General features: G+C 37.8%; 1 protein-coding gene across 2 annotated transcripts in view; it reads right to left on the reverse strand.

Annotated features, from left to right (window-relative positions):
• The window catches only part of SPATA6 (spermatogenesis associated 6), a 158,766-nt gene extending 138,542 nt beyond the window's left edge, over nt 1–20,224 (reverse strand). For both annotated transcript variants that reach the window (XM_079901666.1, XM_079901665.1), the window contains exon 1: nt 20,005–20,224. In XM_079901666.1, coding sequence (XP_079757792.1) covers nt 20,005–20,055 — 51 coding nt within the window. In that variant the 5' untranslated portion in view covers nt 20,056–20,224. The remainder of the gene's footprint in view (nt 1–20,004) is intronic.
• Between the last annotated feature and the right edge of the window lie 5,834 nt (nt 20,225–26,058).

The raw sequence follows: 26,058 nt of genomic DNA on the forward strand, positions 1-26,058 counted from the left end.
AAATAAGTAATGGAATTAATGTACAGCATAGGGAATATAGTCAATAATATTATAATAACTCCATATGGTGACAGACGGTAACTAGACTTATCCTGGTGATCATTTCATAATGTATAAAAATATTGAAACACTATGTTATACACCAGAAACTAATATAATATTGTATGTCAATTATAATTAAAAAATTATTGTAACAAATGGTGAATATTTACTATGAGCCCTAAATTAGACAGTATTGTTGTATAAATGCTAAATTTATTGTGTGGGGGAATTGTATTAAATTTATATAGGAGAATGTCCTTGTTCTTAGGAGATTTACCCTAAAATATTTAGTGGTAAAGCGTCTGAATGTAAGCAACTTCAAATGTTTCATCAATATATTTTTATGCCTATATCTCTACTTGTATCATAGAGAAAGATAAATAAATCAGATGTGAAACAAACAAAAAGTCAGCCCTCCATAAAAGCAATGAGAACACCAACAAAAACTGTCAAAATCAACTTTTTAGAGACCTAGAAATTAACCAGAAGTTTGCAACAATCTGAGGAGCATTTATTCAAGAAAAATAGCTGAATTTTGGTAAAAACAGTGATATTGTGGTGTTTTAACATACTTTATTCCCAATCTCCTCTACTCGGGTCTGCTATAGCCTTGACAACCAAGACCCTTACAATCATGGTAGCCATGAAAACTAGCAGCCCTACAGCCACTGTAGGAAATCAGGTATAAAGCTACCCAAAAGCCCTAGCCTAAGGAATTGTCAACCCCCATTCACAGGGCTTCTCTTTATTTGACTTGAATCAGAGCTTAGTCACAACAAACATCCTTTACCTGCGAGGCATTTGTCAGAAAAAAAAAAAGCAGCTATTGTTTAACATCAGGGATGCCTGAGGCAGTGCCAGTTGGAGCAAACAATAAGTGACCAAAACACTTAAAAGGCAAAGCTGGAGAACTGTGTGTGTATGTGTGTGTGTGTTGGGGGGCTGTCTTTGACAAGCTGTGATACATTCTTGGCAATTTAGAAGGTCACGCACACGTGCAGGGCTACAAGCATACCCAGAAATTACTTAAGGAAGCCCTAATCTCTCACTTCTGGTTGATCTTGAGGCTTTGAAAATGTTGGAAGTGAAGACTAAGAGTTGTACGTTACCTGCAGGGCATAGAAAGCATGTCCCAACATACTCAGCAATAGAGATACTCAGCAAAGACTGGGGGACTCACTGGTTCAAAGCATTTAAGGAAATATAAGCCCTGTCATTAGAGGGCCATGAAGCTAACTGAGCAGAGACTTCAGTGGCCACACACAACAAAGAACATAGTCTTTACAGAATATAGACATTGCCTCAGGAAAGTAAATAAACAAACAAAAAGCAACAACAACAGCAAGAAAACAATAAACTCTGGGAAATAGAGGAAGTCTGATTTACACAGTTCCATATTATATTATTTAAAATGTCCAGTTTTCAACAAAAATTATGACATGTAAAGAAACAAGGGTATAACCCATACATGGAGGAAAAGGCAGTCAGCAGAAAATGTCCTTGAGGAAGCCCAGAAGTTGGGCTTACTAAACAAGAGCTTTAAATCATCTATTATAAATATGTACAAAGGACTAAAGGAAAACGTATCTAAAGATCTAAAGAAAAGTATGGCGATGTGGCAAAGACGTCTCATCAAATAAGGAATATCAATAGACATTATTTTAAAAAATAGAGATTTTAGAGTTGAAAAGTACAAAACAAATGAAAAATTCACTAGAGAAACTCAAGAGTAGATATAAGATAGCAGAAGAAAGAATAAATGAACCTGAAAATTTGTCAATTGAGATTATCCAGTCTGAGGTACAGAAAGAAAATAGAAAAATGAATAGTCTCAGAGACTTGTAGGAAACCATCAAGCACAGCAATATAGATATAATGGGAGCCTTAAAGTAGAGGAGAAACGGCCAGAAAGAATGTTTGCAGAAATGATGGATAAAAATGTCTGAAATTTAAAGGAAAACAATCTATACATCCAACAAACTCCAATAACTCCAAATCACACACATTGTAAACAGACGGTTCAAAGACAAAGATGAAGAGAGAATCTTGAAAGCAGGAAAAGTTAAATGATTCAGTAGGTACCAGAAATCCTCAACAGGAATAACAGCTGATTTCTCATCAGAAATATGAAGCCAGAAGAAAGTGCAATGACTTATTCAAAGTACTTAAAGAAGACTTTCAGTAGTTCAATATCCAGGCAATTCTCCTTCAAAAAGATGGAAAATTAAGACTTTCTCAAACAAAAACAGATAATCCATCACGAGCAGAACTTCCCTATAAGAATTATTAAAGAGAATCCTTCAGAGACCTTCAAGATGGTGGAGGAATAAGACATGGAGATCACCTTCCACCTCACAAATACATCAGAAATACATCTACATGTGGAACAACTCCTACAGAAAACCTACAGAACGCTGGCAGAAGACCTCAGACTTCCCAAATCGCAAGAAACTCCCCCACATATCTGGCTATGGCAAAAGAAAAATGAAAAAACAGAGACAAAAGAATTAGGATGGGACCAACACCTCTGGGAGGGAGCTGTAAAGGAGGAAAGGTTTCCACACAATAGGAAGCCCCTTCACTGGCGGAGATGGGGGTGGCAGCAGGGAAGCTTCGGAGGAGAGCACAGCAACAGGGGTGCAAAGAGCAAAGAGGAGAGATTCCCGCACAGAGGATCAGTGCCAATCAGCACTCACCAGCCTGAGAGGCTTGTCTGCTCTTAGTGGGTGGGGGCTGAGAGCTGAGGCTTCGGCTTCCGAGGTCAGATCCCAGGGAGAGGACTGGGGATGGCTGCATGAACACAGCCTGAAGGGGGCTAGTGCGCCACAGTTAGCCAGGAGGTAGTCAGGAAAAAGTCTGGAATTGGATAAGAGGCAAGAGACCACTGTTTCGGGGTGCGCAAGGAGAGGGGATTCAGAGTACCGCCTAAGTGAGCTCCAGAGACAGGTGCAAGCCGCGGCTATGAGCGGGGACACAAGAGACGGGCATGAGATGCTAAGGCTACTGCTGCAGCCACCAAGAAGCCTGTGTGCAAGCACAGGTCACTATCCACACCTCCCCTCCTGGGATCCTGTGCAGCCACTGCCAGTCCCGTGACCCAGGGACAACTTCCCCGGGAGAACACACAGCGCGCCTCAGGCTGTTGTAACGTCACTGTGGCCTCTGCCGCCGCAGGCTGGCCCCGCATTCCGTACCCTTCCCTCCCCCTGGCCTGAGTGAGCCAAAGCCCCCTAATCAGATGCTACTTTAACCCCGTCCTGCCTCAGCGAAGAACAGACGCCCTCCGGCGACCTACACGCAGAGGCAGGGCCAAATCGAAAGCTGAACTCCAGGAGCTGTGCAAACAAGGAAGAGAAAGGGAAATCTCTCCCAGCAGCCTCAGGAGCAGCAGATTAAATCTCCACAATCAACTTGATGTACCCTGCATCTCTGGAATACCTGAACAGAAGACGAATCATCCCAAAGTTGAGGAGATGGACCTTGTGTGATTTTGTCTGTATAGCTTTGCTTTTACCATTTGTCCAACGGTTCTGTCTGTCCGTTTTTCTGTTTGTTTGTTGTTTTTAGTATACTTTTTTAGTCCTTGTTATCATTGGTGGATTTGATTTTTGGTTTGCTTGCTCTCTTCTTTCTTTTTTTTAATTAGTTTTCAATATTTTTTAAATTTTTAATAATTTTTAAAAATTTTTATTTTAATAACTTTATTTTATTTTATTTCCCTTCCTCCCTCTCGCCCTCCGTCTCTCTCTCTCTCTCTCTCTCTCTCTCTCTCTCTCCCTCTCTTTCTTTCTTTCTTTCTCCCTTTTCTTCTGACCCGTGTGGCTGACAGGGGTCTAGTGCTCTGGCCAGGTGTCAGGTCTGTGCCTCTGAGGTGGGAGAGCCGAGTTTAGGACATTGGCCCAACAGAGACCTCCCGGCTCCATGTAAGATTAAACAGCGAGAGCTCTCCCACAGATCTCCATCTCAATGCTAAGACCAGCTCCACTCAAAGACCAGCAAGCTACAGTGCTGGAGACCTTACGCCAACCACCTAGCAAGACAGAAACACAACCCCACCCATTAGAAGATAGGCTGCCTAAAATCATAATAAGGTCACAGACACCCCAAAACATACCACCGGATGCTGCCCTGCCCACCAGAAAGACAAGATCCACTCTCATCCACCAGAACACAGGCACCCGTCCCCTCCACCAGGAAGCCTACACAGCCCACTGAACCAACATTACCCACTGGGGGCAGACACCAAAAACAGTGGGAACTACGAACCTGCAGCCTGTGAAAAGGAGACCCCAACCACAGTAAGTTAAGCAAAATGAGAAGAAAGAGAAACATACAGCAGATGAAGGAGCAAGGTAAAAACCCACCAAACAAATGAAGAGGAAATAGGCAATGTACCTGAAAAAGAATTCAGAATAATGATAGCAAAGATGATCCAAAATCTTGGACAGAATGAAGAAAATACAAGAAACTTTTAACAAGGACCTAGAAGAACTAAAGAACAAACAAACAATGATGAACAACACAATAAATGAAATGAAAAATTCTCTAGAAGGAATCAATGGCAGAATAACTGAGGCAGAAGAACGGATAAGTGACCTGGAACATAAAATAGTGGAAATAAGTACTGCAGAGCAGAATGAAGAAACAGGAATGAAAAGAAATGAGGACAGTCTCAGAGACCTCTGGGACAACATGAAACACACCAAAATTCAAATTATAGGGGGCCCAGAAGAAGAAGAGAAAAAGAAAGGGACTGAGAAAATATTTGAAGAGATTATAGTTGAAAATTTCCCTAATATGGGAAAGGAAATAGTCAATCAAGTCCAGGAAGCGTAGAGAGTCCCATACAGGATAAATCCAAGGAGAAACACGCCAAGACACATATTAATCAAACTGTCAAAAATTAAATACAAAGAAAAAATATTAAAAGCAGCAAGGGAAAAACAAGAAATAACATACAAGGGAATCCCCATAAGGTTAACAACTGATCTTTCAGCAGTAACTCTACAAGCCAGAAGGGAATGGCAAGACATATTTAAAGTGATGAAAGGCAAAATCCTAAAACAAAGATTACTCTATCCAGGAATGATCTCATTCAGATTCGATGGAGAAATCAAAACCTTTACAGACAAACAAAAGCTAAGAGAATTCAGCACCACCAAACCAGCTTTACAACAAATGCTGAAGGAATTTCTCTAGGCTGGAAACACAAGAGAAGGAAAAGACCTACAATAACAAACCCAAAACAATTTAGAAAATGGTAATAGGACCATACTTATCGATAACTACCTTAAATGCAAATGGATTAAATGCCCCTACCAAAAGACACAGACTGGCTGAATGGATACAAAACAAAGACCCATACATATGCTGTCTACAAGAGACCCACTTCAGACCTAGGTACACATACAGACTGAAAGTGAGGGGATGGAAAAAGATATTACATGCAAATGGAAATCAAAAGAAAGCAGGAGTAGTAATTCTTATATCAGACAAAATAGACTTTAAAATAAAGACTATTACAAGAGACAAAGAAGGACACTACATAATGATCAACGGATCAATCCAAGAAGAAGATATAACAATTGTAAATATTTACGCACCCAACATAGGAGCACCTCAATACATAAGGCAAGTGCTAACAGCCATAAAAGGGGAAATCAACAGTTACACAATCATAGTAGGGAACTTTAACACCCAACTTTCCCCTTTGGACAGATCATCCAACCTGAAAATAAATAAGGAAACACAATTTTTAAACGATACATTAAACAAGATGGAATTAATTGATATTTATAGGACATTCCATGCAAAAACAACAGAATACACTTTCTTCTCAAGTGCTCATGGAACATTTTCCAGGATAGATCATATCTTGGGTCACAAATCAAGCATTGGTAAATTTAAGAAAATTGAAATTGTATCAACTATCTTTTCCGACCACAAACCTATGAGACTACATATCAATTACTGGAAAAAAATATGTAAAAAATACAAACACATGGCGGCTAAACAATACACTACTAAATAACCAAGAGATCACTGAAAAATCAAAGAGGAAATCAAAAAATACCTAGGAACAAATGACAATGAAAACATGTTAACTCAAAACCTATGAGATACAGCAAAAGCAGTTCTAAGAGGGAAGTTTATAGCAATACACTCCTACCTCAAGAAACAAGAAACATCTTAAATAAACAACCTAACCTTACACTTAAAGCCATTAGAGAAAGGAGAACAAAAAAACCCAAAGTTAGCAGAAGAAATCATAAAGATCAGATCAGGAATAAATGGGAAAAAAAAGAAGGAAATGATAGCAAAGATCAATAAAACTAAAAGCTGGTTCTTTGAGACGGTAAACAAAATTGATAATAACCATTAGCCAGACTCATCAAGAAAAAAAGGGAGAAGACTCAAAACAATAGAATTAGAAATAAAAAAGGAGAAGTAACAACTGACACTGCAGAAATACAAAGGATCTTGAGAGATTACTACAGGCAACTATATGTCAATAAAATGGACAACCTGCAAGAAATGGACAATTTCTTAGAAAAGCACAACCTTCTGAGACAGAACCAGGAAGGACTAGAAAATATAAACAGACCAATCACAAGCACTGAAATTGAAACTGTGATTAAAAATCTTCCAACAAACAAAAGCCCAGGACCAGATAGCTTCACAGGCGAATTCTATCAAACATTTAGAGAAGAGCTAACACCTATCCTTCTCAAACTCTTCCAAAATATAGCAGAGGGAGGAACATGGGAGAAAATATTTGCAAATGAAGCAAATGACAAAGGGTTAATCTCCAAAATTTACAAGCAGCTCGTGCAGCTCCATATCAAAAAAGCAAACAACCCAATACAAAAATGGGCAGAAGACCTACATAGACATTTCTCCGAAGATATACAGATTGCCAACAAACACATGAAAGGATGCTCAACGTCACTAATCATTACAGAAATGCAAATCAAAGCTACAATGAGGTATCATCTCACACCAGTCAGAATGGTCATCATCAAAAAATCTACAAAGAATAAATGCTGGAGAGGGTGTGGAGAAAAGGGAACCCTCTTGCACTGTTGGTGGGAATGTAAATTGATATAGCCACTATGGAGAACAGTATGGAGGTTCCTTAAAAATCTAAAAATGGAACTACCATACGACCCAGCAGTCCCACTACTGGGCATATACCCTGAGAAAGCCATAATTCAAAAGGGTCATGTACCACAATGTTCACTGCAGCTCTATTTACAATAGCCAGGACATGGAAGCAACCTAAGTGTCCATCGACAGATGAATGGATAAAGAAGATGTGGCACATATATACAATGGAATATTACTCAGCCATAAGAAGAAACGAAATTGAGTTATTTGTAGTGAGGTGGATGGACCTAGAGTCTCTCATACAGAGTGAAGTAAGTCAGAAAGAGAAAAACAAATACCATATGCTAACACATATATATGGAATCTAAAAAAAAAAAATTGTTCTGAAGAACCTAGGGGCAGGAAAGGAATAAAGACACAGACATAGAGAATGGACTTGAGGACACGGGGAGGGGGAAGGGTAAGCTGGGATGAAGTGACAGAGTGGCATGGACATATATACACTACGAAATGTAAAACAGATCGCTAGTGGGAATCAGCCACACAGCACAGGGGATCAGCTCAGTGCTTTGTGACCACCTAGAGGGGTGGGATAGGGAGGGTGGGAGGGAGACGCAAGAGGGAGGAGATATGGGGGGATATATATATATATATATATATATATAGCTGATTCACTTTGTTATAAAGCAGAAACTAACACAACATTGTAAAGCAATTATACTCCAATAAAGATGTTAAAATAAACCAAAAAAGAGCATTCTTCATATTAAAATGAAAGGACACTAGACAGTAGCTAAAATGCTCATGAAAGAATAAAGAACACCAATGAGGGAACCACATTGGTAAATTTAAGACAGTATAAATGTATTTTCTCTCATTTAACCATTTTTATTTAAAATAAAATTACATAAAGCAACAATTATTAAACTGTGTTGAAGTGTGTATATGTATAAAGATGTCATCTGTATGATAATAAAATTATAAAGAAGAGAGAGAACAGAACTAAATAAAAGCAAAGGTTTTATGTATTATTCAAATTAAATTGGTATTAATCCATACTATATTGTTAAAAATTAAAATGTTAATTGTGAGCCCCAGAACCATTACTAATAAAATAACTCAAAAAATATAGTAATAGAAACAAGGGAATTAAAATGGTCCACTTGATAATAGTTAACACAAAAGAAGTCACTAATGCAGAAACAGAGAAACGAAAAAGACATTAAGACAGAAAAGACAGAAAAATGACAGAGGTAAATCCTACTTTATCTTACATTAAATGTCAATTAACTAAACATTCCAATCAAAAGGTAGAGTTTAGCAGAATTGATTACAAACTATAATCCAACTACATGTTGTCTACAAGAGACACACTTTATATTCAAAGACACAAATGGGAAAAATAAATAATCTATCCAAGAAGTAACCAAAGGAGAGTTGCAGTGGTTATCCTAACATCAAACTAGACATTAAAACAAAAATTGATACTAGAAGCAAAGAAGGACATTTTATAATGATGTGACAATTAAAAACAGGTAAATATATTCCAAGAAGACACAACAATATAACGATACATGTACTTAGATGAGCCCCAAAATACATGATGCAAAAACAAACAGGCATCTCTCTAAAGAAGATTCACAAATGGCCCAAAAGCACATGAAAATATGTTCAACATCATTGGCCATTAGGGAAATATAAATCAAAATCACAATGAGATAGCTCTTCATACTCACTAGAATGGCTTATAAATCAAAAGATGGACAAAACAAGTGTTGGGGAGGATGCCAAAAAATTGGAACCCTCCTACTGTGCTGGTGGAAATGTAAAATGGTGTAGTCACTGTGGTAAAAAGTTTGGTAGTTCCTCAAGAGAAGTAAACAGTTACCACAAGAACCAGCAACTTGCTAGGTATATATCCAAGAGCACTGAAAACATACGTTCACAAAAGAATAGGTACAAGAGTATAACAGTGTTATTCATAACAACCAAAAAGTGGATACAATCCAAATGTCCATCAACTGATGAATAAGCAAGATGTGGTATATCCATACAATGGAATATTACTTGGCCATAAAAAGAAATAAAGTACTGATATATACTATAACATGGATGAATTTTAAAAACATTATGCTAAGTAAAAGAAGCCAGACACAGAAAGCCACATATTGCATAATTCCACTTATAGAAATGTCCAGAGTAGGCAAGTCCATAGACCTAGAAATTATATTAGTGGTAGCCAGGGGCTGGGGGGAGAGGGAGATGACAGTACTAGGTATGGGATTTCTTCATGGGGTGATGAAAATGTTCCGAAATTAGTGGTGACTGTTGCACAACTTTGTGAATATATAAAAATTCATTGAACTGTACACTTTAAAAGAGTGGATTTTATGATATGTGAATTATATTTCAATGTTTTTAAAACTTAAAAATTCAGGACTAAAGTAAAATTATAGAAAAAGATGCACCATGCATTCACTAATCATAAGAAAGCTGGGGTGGCTAACTTGATATAAAGTAGACTTCAGAAAAAGAAAGGTTACCAACGTTAATGTGGAACATTTCATATCGATTAAAAATCTGATTTATTAAAAGATATACAAAATTAAATTGTATGCACCTAATAATACAATGTCAAAGTAATGAAGCAAAAAAATATATAACTGAATTTCGACACTTCCCTGTCAATAACTGATAAAATAAGCAGTCAAAAATCATAAAGGGTATAGAAGATGTGGACAACAGCGTTCAAGTAATTTGACCTAACATTTACATAATACTCCATCCAACAACAGAAGGATACACCTTTTTTTCCAAGTGCACATGAAAACATTCATCAAGACAGATGATATCATGAACCGTAAAACAAGTCTCAATAAACAAAAGGATATGGGGTCAATAGGCAAAAAAATCAACTTTATTTCTATATATTAGCACATCAAAAAAATTAATACCGTTTATAATATCATTAAAATCTTAGACATGTACTACCTAGGTATAAATTTAACAAAATATGTGTAAGACATGTATTCTGAAAACTACAAACATCATTGAAAGAACCTGAAAACCTAAATAGATGGAAAAATGTACCAGTTAATGGATTGAAAGGTTCATTGTTAATTTCTCCCAAAAGTGGTCCATAATCTCAGTGAAATCCCAAGCACTAAGAAAAACAACAAAATTGACAATCAGGAGATAAATCCACTTTACATGAAAATTAATTTACACAATCTGAAAATAATTTTAAAATAAGTATTTAGAATCTTTCATCTAATAAGGGGAGAAAACTCCATAAAAAACAAAATTTATGAAATTAAAACAGGTAAAAATGTAAATATTCGGCATATGTTTAAAAAGAGACACTAAATGAGATATCTTGGAATATGTAGTCAATGAAGTTAAAAATCTCAATAGAGAAGATTTAAAAATTTAATTTAATAAGTAAATAAGAATATAATACTGAAGAATTCTCCCAGAACAGGAGGATATAAAAATATTACACACAAGAAAAGCACTTAAGAAAGCAGAATAGATAAAAGTTCCAATATATGTCTAATAGCACTGTCAGAAGAAAAGAGAGAACAGCAGAAAAACAATATTCAAAGATATAAAAGCTAAGAATTTCCCCAAACTGCAGAATTCCATAAATTCTCAGATGGAAAGTACAAACTTAGTGGAAAACAATAAACAGAAATGAATCTATAGTTCTATAATCATAGTGTACTAGAATACAACAAGGATAAAATGAAAATACATTATGAGAGTAAAGATTTTAATATCTCCATTACAATCTGGTAGAGATTGCATGCAGACAAAAAATTTAATATGGAACTGAAGAATTTCAGAGAAAATAAATTTGATCTGATAATGGCTGATAGAGCCCTATATCAAACAAATAAATTTATATATTATTGTCAAGTAAATAGAGAACATTCACAATAATTGGATTATTCATAAATATATTATATATATAATAATTGGATAATAACACATAGGAAATTGCCAACAAAAATAATCAATATCACACAGACTTCATTCAATACCCCCAATGCAACTGAATTAAAATACTACAATATAAGAATGTATGTATGTGTGTGTATGTATATATGGCGGGAAGGCGAGGGGGAAAAAGAGTATATACACACATATAAATCCTATACATCTTGAAATTAAAACAAACTCCTAAATAGCTCATAAGGTAAAGTAAAAAGCATAAAATAAATTTTATAAAAATTATAAAATATCTAGAACCAAATAATTTTAAAACAGTTTCATCAATCCCCTTAGGATGCCAGTTAAGCAGCACTTGCATGTAAATCCAATGCCTTAAAGACAGATATTAAAATGAGAAAAGCAATGAAAAATAGGGAGAATAACACAAAATTCAGAGTAGTGACTAGCCAAAGGAAGAAGGAAGGGGGGATTCTATTAGAGAGAGAGATATAGGAGACTTCACCTTATCTGTAATGTTTTACATCTTAAGCTGATGGGGAGGAATATGGGTGTTCATTATGTTACTCTTTATAACTTTTTGTATGTCTGAAATATTTCAAAATAAATGTTTTAATAATAAAAAACAAAAGCTAAATAAATATTTGACTTATACAGCTAATATCCCATCTATGGACACAAATGAAAGATGCTAAATATAAAATTATGAATCAAATCCAACAAAATATAGTAAAAATAATACATCCTGACTAAAAAGAATCTATCATAGGAATGGAGAAGGTGCAACATCACAAAATGTGTCCCTTTATAGAACATGGGAGCAATGTTATATAATAATCTCATTAGACTGAGGGAAAAGCATTCAATATAATTCAAAACTCAAAATACTTTAAAAATTAGGGGGAATTCCCTGGTGGTCCAGTGGTTAAGACTCCGCACTCTCACTGCCGAGGGCCCAGGTTCAATCCCTGGGCAGGAACTAAGATCCCATATCCCACAAGCCACAGGTGCAGCCAAAAAAAAAAAAAAGAAAAGGAATAGAAGGGAGCTTTCTTAACTCAATAAATGAAAATCCTACAGCCAATATTATATTAGGTTGAAATATATGAAATTGTCATTTTTTTTTAGTCAAAAAATGGCCCATTGTCAGCAATTTCATAAGATTCAATCTAATACTGGTGAAACTTCAGCCAGATAACTTAAAATAAAATGACAAGTATATGTACTATTATTCGCACTATTTAACATTATACTGGGAATTCTAATCAAGGACATAAATAATAAAAAGGGAAAAAAAAGAAAAAACATTGTACAAGATAAGTCAAAACTGACTTTATTTACAAACATGATTTCCCACATAGAAAATCCAAATACCTTATATGAGATTTCAGCAAGTTGCTGAATACAAAATATGCAACAAAGACATGTACAAAAATGTTCACAGGAGCACAGTTTGTAATATCCCAATACTGGAAAAAAAAATGAAAATGTCATCAACAATAGAAATGGATACAGAGGAACAGAATAGTTTTCCAACGAAGACATACAAATGGCCAACAGGCAGATGAAAAGATGCTCAACATCGCTAATCATCAGGGAAATGCAAATCAAAACCACAATTAGATATCACCTCACACAAGTCAGAGTTAACTCTCATGAAAAAGACAAGAGATAACAAGTGTTGGTGAGGATCTGAAGAAAAGGGAACCCTGGTGGGAATGTAAATTGAGCATAGCCACTATGGAAAACAGTATAGAGGTTCCTCGAAAAATTTGAAATAGAATGACCATATGCTCCAGCAATCCCACTTCTGGATATACATCCAAAGGAATTGAAATCAGGATCTCATATCTGCACTCCCACGTTCACAATGGCATTACTCACAACAGCCAAGATATGAAAACAACCTAAGTGTCTGTCAGTGAATAATGGATGAATGGATAAAGAGCATGTGATATATATGTACCAATATTATTCAGCCATCAGGAAAAAGGAAATCCTGCCATTCGTGACAACTTGGATGGACCCTGAGGGCATTACGTTAAGTGAAACAAGTCAGAGAAAAACAAATAACTAGGATATCACTTATATGTGGAATCTACAAAAGATAAACTCAGAGAAACAGAGAGTAGAATGGTGTTTACCAAGGATTCAGGAGGTGGGGGAAATGGGGAGATACTGATGAAAGGGTATAAACTTCCAGTTATAAGATTAACAAGTTTGGGTACCAAATGTACAGCATAGTGACGATAACTAATAACACTGTATTATATACTTGAATGTTGCTAAGAGAGTAGATCTTAATTGTTTTCACCACAAAAAAGAAATGGCAACTATGTGACAGGATGGAGATGGTAGCTAATACTATGGTAGTAATCATTTTGCGATTTATAAACATATCAAATCAACATACTGTACACTTTAAACTTATACAATGCTATCTGTCAATTATATATCAGTAAAGCTGGGGGGGAACAATAGAAAGGATAAAGAATTACTGCTTCACATAACAGCATGGATGAATTCTCACAAAGAAGTTATACGTAAACGTCGAAGGAGGGAGGGAGGGAGGGGAGGGAAGAAGGGAGGGAGAAAGAAAGAGGCTGACTTCAAAAGTTCAAAATTTGTTGTGATAGAAGTCAAGATAGTGGTTACCTCTGGGAGGGGAAGGGGGGGCAGGTGGAGTGGCTGCCACCCACCATCCATTTGGGTGTTGATTACACACTTTGGATTTGTGCACTTTCTGAATATATGCTATAGTTCTGTAAAAAGTTAACTTAAAGACTCAGCATTCTTTGTTTACCAGCAACAATAACAACAAAAAATAGAAAATAAAAACAAAGGGCATTACTAAAAAGAGCAAAAACAAAGTGAAAAAATAAGCTTCAACTAGAAGATCTTTGACATTTACATTACATATAACCAACAAAGGTTGGTGGTGTTCAAAATATATTTAACAAGAAAAAAAAAACTCTTATGTTCCTAAAGGGCAAAGGATATGAACTGGCTATTCACAGAAAAGGAAACCTCTAGGATTGGAGATTGGAGTTATGCAGCCACATTCTGGAAATGCCTGGAGACACTGAAAGCTAGAAGAACAAGGAAGGGTCTTCCCCAAGAGCCTTCTAAGGGAGCGCTGCCCTGCCAATACCTTTGTTTTAACTTCTGGCCTCCAGTAAATGTGAGAGAATAAATTTCTGTCCTTTAAGACTCCAAGGACAACAAATTGAGGAAATTTGTTATGGAAGCCCTAGGAAATGAAACCAATTCCCTAAGACTTGGTAGTTCCATTTCTAAATCTATTCCCTAGAGCACTGGGTCTCTACAAGATCCAACACCCTCCTTTTACAAGTACTATTTTGCAATTTACCCATACACATAACTAAAAAATAAACCAATGCCATAACGGAAAAAAATACAGAAATAAAATAAATTATATATTTCTATGTGTAAACGCTCAGGCAGAACTAAGCTAGAAGATACAATATTTGCACCTATTCACAGAATCAACATGAACTGGTCTGTTTCAAAAGCTGAATGATAGGTATTTGCAGCTCAAACACAAGCAGAGTTGCCACTGATGCCATGATTTTCTGAAAGAGTAAACTCTTACCAGAGTTCCGAACAAAACAAAGTACACTCTTTCCTCAATTTACATGGTAATTGCATTAGTGGAAAATTCACTGTATTTAAAAATATTTTTTTCCCAAAAAAAAAAAAAACAGACTTTGTGTTTAAACATAAAACAGAGTTAGGTTCTTAATCTCTAATAATTATAAACAGGTTTTCATATACATATTCAATGGGACAGTCAAGTCATGCAGAATACCAGATAATCAACACCAGTAGGATCTCCCCCAACCACTATGGCAAACAAGGTAGCCCACAGATTTCTAGCATGCTCCCTAGGGCACAATATCTGCCCTTGAGAACAACTGACTCATGGACACCAGAAGGTATGTTCAAATATTCTCACTGCAACATTGTTTGTAATATTAAAAAAGAGGAAAACTGGTATTTAAAAGTCCATCAATAGGGGAATAGGAATTAAATCACTGTCATATAAATATACAGCATTACATAACAATTAAGAAAATTAACTAGATCTGTAAGAATCAACACTGACAGATTTCAGAAACAGTGAAGTGGAAAAAACAGATCTGCAGAAGGATACCTACAGTATGATACCATTTGTGTAAAGTTTTATAACAGAACAATAGTACACGTAGTACGTAGGCGTACACAAATATGGAGTAAGCTTACAAAAACCTGAATGAAAAGAATACACTCCAACTTCAGGATATTGATTATGTTACCTCTAGGAAGGGACGGAGGAAAATTGGCTTCAGCAAGAGGTGCAAAGGGGCCTTAACTACATCTGTAACATTTTATTTCTTAAAAACAAAAATTTGCAGGAAACATGTAAAATGAGGATTTAGTAAATCAGGGTGGGGAGAGATCACAGTATTTAGGTTTTCTTTTTCTGTAAGTTTGAAGTACTTTAGAGTTAAAGTTTTAAAAAGTCTGTATTCCAGGGAAATTTACTACCAGCTGCAGCATAAGTGAGTAAGGAAACCAGAAAACGATCACGAATGTTCAGATGAACTGTGATTGAAAAGTACCCAGATCTCTTTGCCTCAATGCTATCAATAATTTGAGTGAGGTAGTGAGGTGAGGTGAGTGTAGAGAAGAAAAATGGGAATTATACAATACAGACTAACCCCAAACTGACACAATTCACGTAAAGCAAATTGGCTGATTTTATTGCCCAGGCATTGGGCTTTACTCTTATACCTCCCATTTCTTCCTTCTATATACCTAAAAACATCTCATGAAAACGTCACTACTGAATAAGAAGAAGAAGGTAGAGTGAAGAAGCAGCAAATATAGTTTTTCATATCAAAGATATGATGTTTCAAATATTAAAAGTGTAAGTGATGGGAAATATAATTTTTGGCTGCTCTTTAAAAACAAGTTACTTTGGCATATTACATCATTTTCCCAAGATTCCTTGAGAAAAGTCACACTTTCTTCCCAGCAACATATTTTCTCTCAAGTCACGGCTCTGTTGAGCAACACAAAATATTGCGTTATACACCAAAACCTTTCATGTTTACTATGTTTTTGCTCTCATATTACCACAGTATTAAACATGAGATACCACAAATACAAGACTACAGCAAAAAAATAAACATGGAAAGGGGAGAATGGAATGAAGTGCCCCACTTCAAACAGGCAGGTAGAAATAAAACACTTAATTTCCAGTTTAGAAGAACAAATTAAGTATCACCGTGATGGGGGAAAATTCAGACAATAACACAACATGGGATATTCTGTATCCGAGTCTGGTCTCCAAAAGGTAGCGTGCATAAAAAAACTTTTATAGGAATGAATGTTCACAGTAGTTTTATCCATGACAACCACGACTTGGTAACAACCCAAATAATCAACAATAAAGAGAATGGGTAAACATGTTGTGGTGTATGACAGAACATGATACAAATCACATGATAGAATGCTACCCCACAATATAAAGGAACTACCAATAGGCACAGCACATGAATGAGTCTCAAAAATACAATGAACAGAAGAAGCCCACACAAAATATTACACACTATATAGCTCATTTAATATGATGTTCAAGTACTGGCAAACTAATCTTCCCTGATAGAAATCAGAAGAGGAGTTCCCTCTGCGTGGGGCTTAAAAGGGGGAACAAGGGAATTTACTGTGGCGATGGAAGTGTTCTAAATCTTGATCCAAATAATGGTTGTATGAGTGTATGAATTTATATAAATCCACGGAGGGGGGAAAACATTGTGGGAAAGAAACAGTAGAACTGCTCTAAGTTAAAATGGACTAAAACAACCTAACGACCAAATGCAACATGTAAACTTTGAATGGATCCTGGTTTGAAAAAGTTAACTATACACGCCATTTTTGTTGACAACTAGGAAAACTTGGAAATGGACTAGATACTAAGAACTTATGGATAATTATCTTAGGTGTGATAATAGTATTGTGGTTATTTAGAACAATGTCCTTATTTTTAGAAGATATATGCTGAAGTATTTAGGCAACAATTTACTTTCATATTTTTGGTAAAAAATATTTATTTTTATACATATACAAATATAAAGATATATCAAATTAACGTACATAGGTCATGGAATATATTCACTGTACTATTCTCCCAACTACTCTGTATGTTTGGAAAATGTCAATAAAGAGTTGAGGTTACAGAAGATGCCCACTTACCTAGAGTGATCTTCAGGATACATTAAGGAAAGAAAACAAGCAAAGTGCAGACTAGCTTATATAATATGCTTCCTATTGTGAAGGAAAGTAAAACAATATATATGGGAAGGGGGGAGTGTACAGTGTGCGTGTGTGTGTGTGTGTGTGTGTGTGTATGTATCTATTTGATTATATTACAAAGGGAAATACTAGAAGAATAAATCAGACACCAATAAAAATGGTTACCTACAGCAGATGAAAATAGATGGAAAACAGGTTTGAAAAGGGCTGGAAATAAGACTTCTCAGAGTGTATCATTTTATACAGTTTTGACTTTTATACCCCATAAATGTAAAGAATTAAATGAAATTGAAAAAAATGAAATTGAAAAGATGTTAAAAATATCTATGCTCACATGAATTCCTCCATTCAATCAAAGCCAAATCAATCAAGCTTGTTTAATGTGTGAGGTTATTAACGGTCTTTTTTGCTCCTTCTGAGCATCAGAGTCACTTAATGGGGTTTTTGCTGGTCAGAAAACTTAGCGTCTTCCTGCAGATCTGCCCCCTAAATAGTTGTGCAAACCTAGAAAAACATTTAGTCAAGCTAAGCCTCGATTTTCTCACCCATAAAAAAAAATTCAATCCAATGAAAGCCAAGATTTCTTAGAACTGTAAAATTCTGTGACTCAAATGTCTGTTGAAAAAAATGAAACAGGAATGTTTCCACCTGCATAATTTCTTAAGCCACGATGAACAACAAAGCTCTATTATACAGCCGTTCACTTTCCGCCTGACAACTTATACTGGGGAGAAAGGGTAGTGAAACAACTTCTCTCTCTCTGACCCCTTCAGGCAGTTGTCAGTTACCACCAAGTGCTCGCTCTAAGCAGGTCTGGATTGACCAAGGAAGGAAAGCAACATCCGGTCCGGTCAGGCAGCTGCTCTCGCAGGCTGCTAAACTGCATTGGTTAGCAGAAGAGGAAGCAGCAGCCAGTAACAAAGTCTAGAGAGGCCGAACTCAGGAGTTTTACTAACTGCCCTGGGCGCAGCGGTTCAGGGAACTTCGTGTATTCTTTTGCCAAATGAATACTCCTTTACAAAAAGGCTGCCAAGCTTTGGCAGCTGTGGGATGAAAAAAACATCTGAAGCCAATACTATAGAGTTTCTGACACTGCAGTGAGTAAAATCTCTGCAGCCTTAAAGATAAAGCGACAGCGCCAGAAACTTTCTTCTCCAAGCCTGCCTCACACTCTGCCCTACCCGGCCTTCCTTTCTTTAAGACCTAGCCAAAGACCTAAAACAGTCCTGTGACTTCCCTGGAGGTTTCAGGGACTGTTCTACAGCGGCCTCATTGTAATGTGAGGAAAGACAGCAAGGAAAGCAGAGGATGCTTTGTGGTGGGGGGATGGAGAGCCTTGACCGCAGGGCGTGCAGGAAGGAAGTGGGGAGGGCTACTCCATGCAGCACCCAGAGGAATGGTGTTGGCTATTTAAGCACACGCGCGCGCACACACACAGACACACACACACACACACACAGAGTTTTGCTGGGAGATGAAAGAGATGAGAAATAAAAGGACTTAGAGAAGTGGAAAAAGAAAAAAAGGACTGAAGGAGGAATTTTGTTTCCAAACTGCCTGCAGGTCTAAAATGGAGGTATGGAAAGACTTTCGGGGGGATTTCCTCTAGAAGAGAGAGGTTGGAGATTTCATCTGAAGAGGAGAATGAGAGGGTCCTGTAAAGAATGAGGGGGAAGGAGATCAAAACCCCTTGGAAGGGTCTTGTAAGATTATTCAGAGGGATGGCGTTTGCTCGTGGCATGGAGAGGTCCAAGGCCCTTCACTTGAGGAAGGGCAGGGGGTTCTCTGCCTCAGCTGGATTTCCACAGCAAGCTGGGGGGACACTATCCTCTTCAGCATGTCTGGAGAGTGACTGGGTGGGGCTGAAGGTCCTCTGGAGCAAGTTTAGAGAATTAGTAGTGTCTCTCTAAAAGCTGGTGCCTTTCTTGGAGTGAAGGGAAGGATAGGGGTTCCTTCTCAACATCGGGAGAGTTTGGGGGCTGGAGGGGCCTGAAATGGTTTCCGAGGTATTGGCCCTGGGGTAGATGGCAAGGTGCTGTGTGCAATGCTGACATATTTCGGTTGCGGGGTGTGGAGGAAAGGCCCCTTCACTAATCAGAAGCTTGTTAATCTGTCTGAAAGAGGAAAAGCACCCCTCCCCGCCCCCCGAAGGCTGGGGAGAAGTCGGGCCAGTAATACTCTCACTAAAAGAACTGGAGCAGAGAAGAGGAATTTTAAAAGAAGACTCTTCCCCCACCCAATTCACTGGAAAGTTGAGAGGAGAGAGGAGGACTTTCGAAAGTGGTTTGGAAAGGATTTGAAGGAACCCAAACTGGAAGTTGGGAGGAAGCTAGGGGAGCTGAGGTGGAGGGGTTCGGTGGGGGGCGTCAGGCCTCTGTGTGGCTGGAGTGGGAGGGCGTTCGTGATTTTGAGGTTGGGGAAGAGCCAAATGACACGGGATCAAAGCTCCATAGGGATGATTCGGAGGGTGGAGGAGGTTTCGCGGTGACCCGGGGTTCTCGGAAGGGAACGGAGGCGGCGACCCTAGTAAATTCCGGGGGCTGACGACACCCAGGCGGCGGCGATGGGGGCGCGACCTGTACTCACACAGCGGATCTCCAGCGCCAGGGCGCACTGCAGCGCCTTCACCTTCGGCATCCGCGCAGGGTTGGGGCGGCGGGGAGGGACCCCGGCCGCGGACCCGAGGGAGGTGAGGAGACGCGGGGCGGGAACGGGGAGGAGACGAGGTGGCGGCGGCGGTAGCAGCTGTGCCCCCAGGCCGGGGCCCGCGGTCCAGCCAGGGTCCCGCCCGAGCTGCAGCCTTGCGCGGGGCGCGGACTCGTTGTCATGGCAGCCGGGAGGGGCGGGGCCAGAAGAGACGATAGCGGGGACGCGCCGGAGCCGCCGCTCGAGGGCGAGCAGCTGGGGGCGGGACTCAGAGAACGACGGGAGGGGCGGGGGTCGCTCGAGGAGGCGGGGCTTCCGAAGGGGCGGGGCGGGGCGAGGTGGGGCGAGGCGGGGTGGGGCGGGGCAGTTCGTCTGTGACGTCAAGCTACGGGCCCAAAGCCAGAAGAAGAAGAGAATAGCTGTATAATAGGACGGTGCGCAGGTCCGGGTGCTGCACTCAGGAGCCCTGAGTTCCAACGTGGCAGTGGCAACTTGAGCTAGTGGCGTCCCCCCGCGGCCTCAATTCCCAAACTGTAAAGAAGAATAACGATTATTCGTTCTCTTATTTGAATTTCCTTACGGTGTTCAAAGCCAGCATGAGAAAACAGGATTGGAGAAGAGACGTGCTCAATTCAAAGGCAGAACCAGGACTGGACCTCAGGAGCTCTCAAGTAAAAGGTTGCCTCCCTGAGAAGAGGGGCCTCAATCAAATCACCTTCCTCTTCCGAGTCTCCTATTCTGCGATTCTTCGTTAGTGCGTCGCCCCCCTCCCTTCAAGGTTTCCCGTCTAATCACCTGTGTATGCATCTCAGTGTATATTGTTTTAAGTTGAACTGTCAATGAGGGGCCAAAAATAGGTCCAGTTGCAAAGTGGCTGGGCCACAGACCATCGATGATTAAGGAAATCTAAGAGATTGCCCAAGCCAATCGTTTTAAAAATCATTTTTAGTGCGAAATACATTACACATACAGAAGTATATAAAACAATTTCATCTTAAACAATAATAACAATAAAGCAAATACCTGTGCAACTAACACCCAGCTTAAGAAATAGAACGTTACGAGCACCAGAGATATGTCGCAACCATTGCATTGCCTTCCTCGCCCGGGAAATAACCACGACCCTGACTTTTGTTACAGTAATTCCCTTGCTTTTCTACATACTTTTGCGATTCATGATTGCATCTCTAAACAAGGTATTGTTTAACTTTTTCCTGTTATTGATGTTATATAAACATAATTAATACTATATGTATTCTTCTGTGACTTGCTTCTCTCACTCTTCTGCTGTAGGATTCTCCCAACTTTGATGTTGTGTAACAGGAAGTTTTTTCCATTGTTAGACAGTGGAATATGTCCAACATAACATATGAATATACATTGATTTATTTATGCTTTTTACTATTGATGGTTACTTGTATTCTTTCCATTTTTAGCTATTGTCAACAATGTTGTTATGGACATGTACATGTCCACTAGTGCATGTATGCTAGAGTAGGAGTGATTGACTGGGTGTTAAGTTTTGCACATGTGGGACTTTAATAGGTAATGCCACACCATTTTCCAAAGTAGTTCTACCAAGTAATGTCTCTGCGGGGAGTGTGTAAGAGTTCTTATTTTTCCACATCCTCACCAACATTTGGCATTGGTATTGAATGTTGAATTTTTGTGTATTTGGACTTGTGTAGTCTAGGTATCTCATTGTGGTTTTATTTTGCATCTCATTACTTTTGAGGTTGAGCACCTTTTCATGGTTTTATGAGTCTTTCAAATTTCTCTTTATGAACTGCTTAGTAGTTCTCTTACCCATTTTTCTACTGGATTCTCTCCATCCCTCTCCCTCTCTCCTGATGTACATTAGTTCTTCATATATTCTAGATACTAATTCTTTGTCTATTATATGTTGCATATATCTTCCTAGTTTGTGCTTGGTCTTTTAATTTTCCATATAATGTGTCACAAACAGAACATAAATTAAGTCACGGGTTATGAGTATTCTTAGTTTGACCAAATAATTCTAAGTTGCTGTCCTCAATGCCACACCAGTCTACACATCTACAACCAATGCCTGAGTGTAACTATGCCCTCACATTCTTCCCAACCTTGGCATTATCAAGCTTTCTTGTTTCCCCTAGTGTAACAGATGTAAAGTACCATCTCATTGTTGAATTTCTCAGATTACTGATGCATCTGAGCATATCTTTACATGTTTATAAGATTTTTGCTTTCTTTACGATCAATCTTCTGCTCAGATTCTTTGCCCATTTTTCTGCTGGAGTTTTTGTCTTTCTTACAAGAACTCTTCTGTACTCTAGTTATGTATACCTTGTCAGTTTCAGACATGCAAATATCTTCTCCCTTTTTCATCTGTTCATAAACTTTATCCAGGGTATACTTCAGTTAATAGAAATACCTAAATCAATCAATCATTTTTGCCTTACATTTTGTGTTTGTTTCTGACATTTTAAGAAGTCTTCCTTATTCCTAGGTGACAGAAATATGTCCTATATCTTCTTCTATCCACTTCATAGTTTTACTTTTCACATTTTGATGTTTAATCCAACAGGCCTCAATTCTTGTACATGGTGTTAGGAATCCAGGATCCAGGTTTTATTTTGTTTTGTTTTTTCTGCTAGAGAGTAAGCTAGATTTCCCAACAATACCAACAAAACATTCTATACTTCCTCTCATTTATTTGTGGCAGCACCTGTATCATATATTAACTACGTAAAATTCTGTCTTAAAGCTTCCTATTCTGTCCCTGTGTTCTATTTGTCTTTCTTGTAACAATATCACACTGCTTTATTACTGGACTTAATATCCATTCGGCAAGTTTCTCTCTCTCTCTCTCTCTCTCTCGCTTTTTCTCTCTCGATTGTTTAGTGATTTGTGATCCTTTATTGCTTCTTTTTATTTTAGAGTAAGTTTATTAAGTTTCTCAAGCAGCCCAACTGGAATTTTTATCGTTATACATTAAATTTATAGAATAATTCAGGGAATTGACATCTTTGTAATATTGCATCATCCCATCCAAGAACATAAAATGTTTCTCTATCACTTTGTCTTCTATGTTCTTTACTAGAGTTTTCAAGTTTTCTGCATAAATGTCCTACTTAATTCCTAGGTGATTAATTATAGTTTTTTTCTTTCTACTATTGAGAACAGTTTCTTATTTTTCATTATATTTGCTAGTTATTGCAACTGTAGAGAAAATTTTATTTTTATAATTTATCTGTCAAACCTATTAAACTCTTACTGTTCGGAATATTTTCTCTGTTTGTTTCATTGTTACTATTGATTTTTTTCTTACAGAGATGATATGCACTGTATTGGCTTTCCATTCCTGCCATAAGAAATTACTACAAACTTGGAGGCTGGAAACAACCCAAATTTATTATCTTACTGTTCTGTAGGTCAGAAGTCTGACACGGGTCTCGCTGGGCTAAAATCAAAGGACCAGCTGGGTTCCTTTCCGGAGGCTGTAGGGGAGAATCTGTTTCCTTTTCAGCTTCCAGATGCCACCAACATCCCTGGGCTCATAATCCCCTTCCTCCATCTTCAAAGCCAACAAAGAAGAGTCAAGTTCTTCTCACAGTGCATCACTCTGACCTACTCTTCTACCTCTCTCCTTCCACTTTTAAGGACTCTTGTGATTACACTGAGCCCACCCAGATAATTGCCTTTTCTCAAGCTCATGTGATTAACAATTCTAATTCCATAACCTTAACTCTCCCTTTGCCATTTTAGATAATACATTCACAGATCCAGGGATTAGGATGGAGGCATCTTTGGGGGATTATTATTCTGCCTACCACAAGCACCAAAAGGAATGATAATTGTATTGCATCAAAACACATCAGATGTGTTAAAAATCCATGAGGTGGTAAAGTTACTCAAAGGGGCAAAAAAGCATGAGTCAGCTTTGGGTGATTTAAGAACCAACTAATTCTGAAATCTGGTAAATAAAAAGAAAGAATCAAGCATTCATACTGAATTTCTCGTTGGAACTATACCTCAGGGTGACCAAGGAGTTGATGAGTTTTCTTTATAGAAAACTCCCAGAGATAAAGGAACAGGAAGAATAAAAAATAAGAATATTCATGGCTATTAAAACCATCAGTGAAAAGCTGATGAGGATTTTTGTCATAGATAGGTCAGTTCGACAACACTTAAACACACTGACCAATCTTAACATCACAAAAAGAGATAATCAGACGTTATGCCCCTTCCGGGATAATGCAATAAAATACCACCTTTCGAGCCAAAAAAATCAAACTTGAATCTGACCAAGCATCCAAATAAGTCACCAATGTGCAGGAAATACAATATTTAAAGTAACTAACTGGTGAAACACAATAGGGATGTAAGCAGCAAAATGAAGACAATATGATTTTTCTTCAACAAATTGCAAAGGAAAAACAAAAATAAAAACAAAAAGGGAGACCCTGTGGACCCTGTGTATTAAAAGAGACTAAAGAGACATAACCTAATATAAAGTATTTATGAGGCAAGAGGGGAAATTTGAATGCTCACTGGATATATGAAGATCTTGAAGAATTTTTGATAATTTTGGGGGGAATGATAAGAGTGCCCAGGGTCTGGTTCTTAAAAAAAAGGAGCCCTTATCTTTTATAAAGTCATACACACTGAAGTATTTATGGATGAAATATGATGTCTGGGATTTGCTTTAAAAACCTCCAGTGGAGGTGGGAGTTGTTAGTGACGGACAGTGGGTGAGGGTATGGATAAAACAAATCAGCCATGTAATTGTTGATGGCAGGTATGTTGGAGTTCATGACACTATTTTTTTCTTTCTTTTTTTTTGTATATTCTTAGTTCTATATTAATTCATACAAAAGAAAGTAGGTGTTGAACAGTGTCAAATGCTTTTTCTACACTGATTATTGAGATAATCATATGGGCTTTCAACTTTAGCCTATGTGTGAAATGAATTACATTGATAGTTTTCTGATATTGAACCTTCCTTGTTGTCTTACACTTTGTTGTTTTGTGAATATGCTTTTGTATTACGTTAGCTAGTATTTCATTTAGGTTTTTGCATATATGTTCATAAGAAACTTGGACCTATAATTTTCCTTCCTTTGTTGTCTTGTCCTGGTTTGGGAATCTGGATTCTAAAATAAGAGCATATATTAGACTGCATACTCTTGTCCACAGATCTCTGATGTTCTCTTCATTTTTCTTCAATCTTTTTTTTTCAGATCCTTTAGATTGTACAATTTCTGTTTATCTGTCTTCAAGGTAACTGACTCTTCTGCCATCCCTAATCTGATGTTAAGCCCATTCAGTAAAATTTTCATTTCAGTTCATGTGTTATTCAGTTCTAAAATTTCCATTTAGTCTTTTTTTTTTTTTTTTTTTACTTTCCACATGTCTGCTGAGATTTCATGCTCACTCATTAGGACCATATTTTCCTTTACTCCCTGAACATATTTTCCTTTAATTCTTTGAACATATTTACAATAACTGCTTTAAAGTTGTAGTATGCTATATCTGACATCTGACATCTATACCAGGTCGAGTTCTGTTTCTATTAGCTGCATGTTTTCAAGACTATGAATCACATTTTCTTGTTTCTTTGTGTGTCTAATGATTTTTTTAATTGAATACTGGATATTTTGAATACACATTGTAAGACCCTGGATTCTGGGTTATCTATTATCTTTTCTCTGAAGCGTGTTGACTCTTGTTTTAGCAGGCAGTTTAATTACCGGCTGATTGCCTTAAACTGGTGGAGACTTAGCAATAAGTTGTTACTACAGGTATGTGGAAAGCCCAAGATGTTTCTATAGCCCCTCTAACTTGGTAAGACCCAACTTTCCAAACTCTGTCTCTCCTATGGGTTTTGCCAGGCTTGGTTATAGACTTTGTTAAGGCAGGTCTAGTGTGGGCCTTTCTTCTAAAGTGCAGCCTTTCTGGTGTATCAGCTGGATTCCAGAAGTATTAACAAAGTGTTAAAAAAAGATCTGTCCA

This window comes from Stenella coeruleoalba (genome assembly GCF_951394435.1).
Source record: "Stenella coeruleoalba genome assembly, chromosome: 1".
In the NCBI taxonomy this organism is placed as follows: Eukaryota; Metazoa; Chordata; class Mammalia; order Artiodactyla; family Delphinidae; genus Stenella; species Stenella coeruleoalba.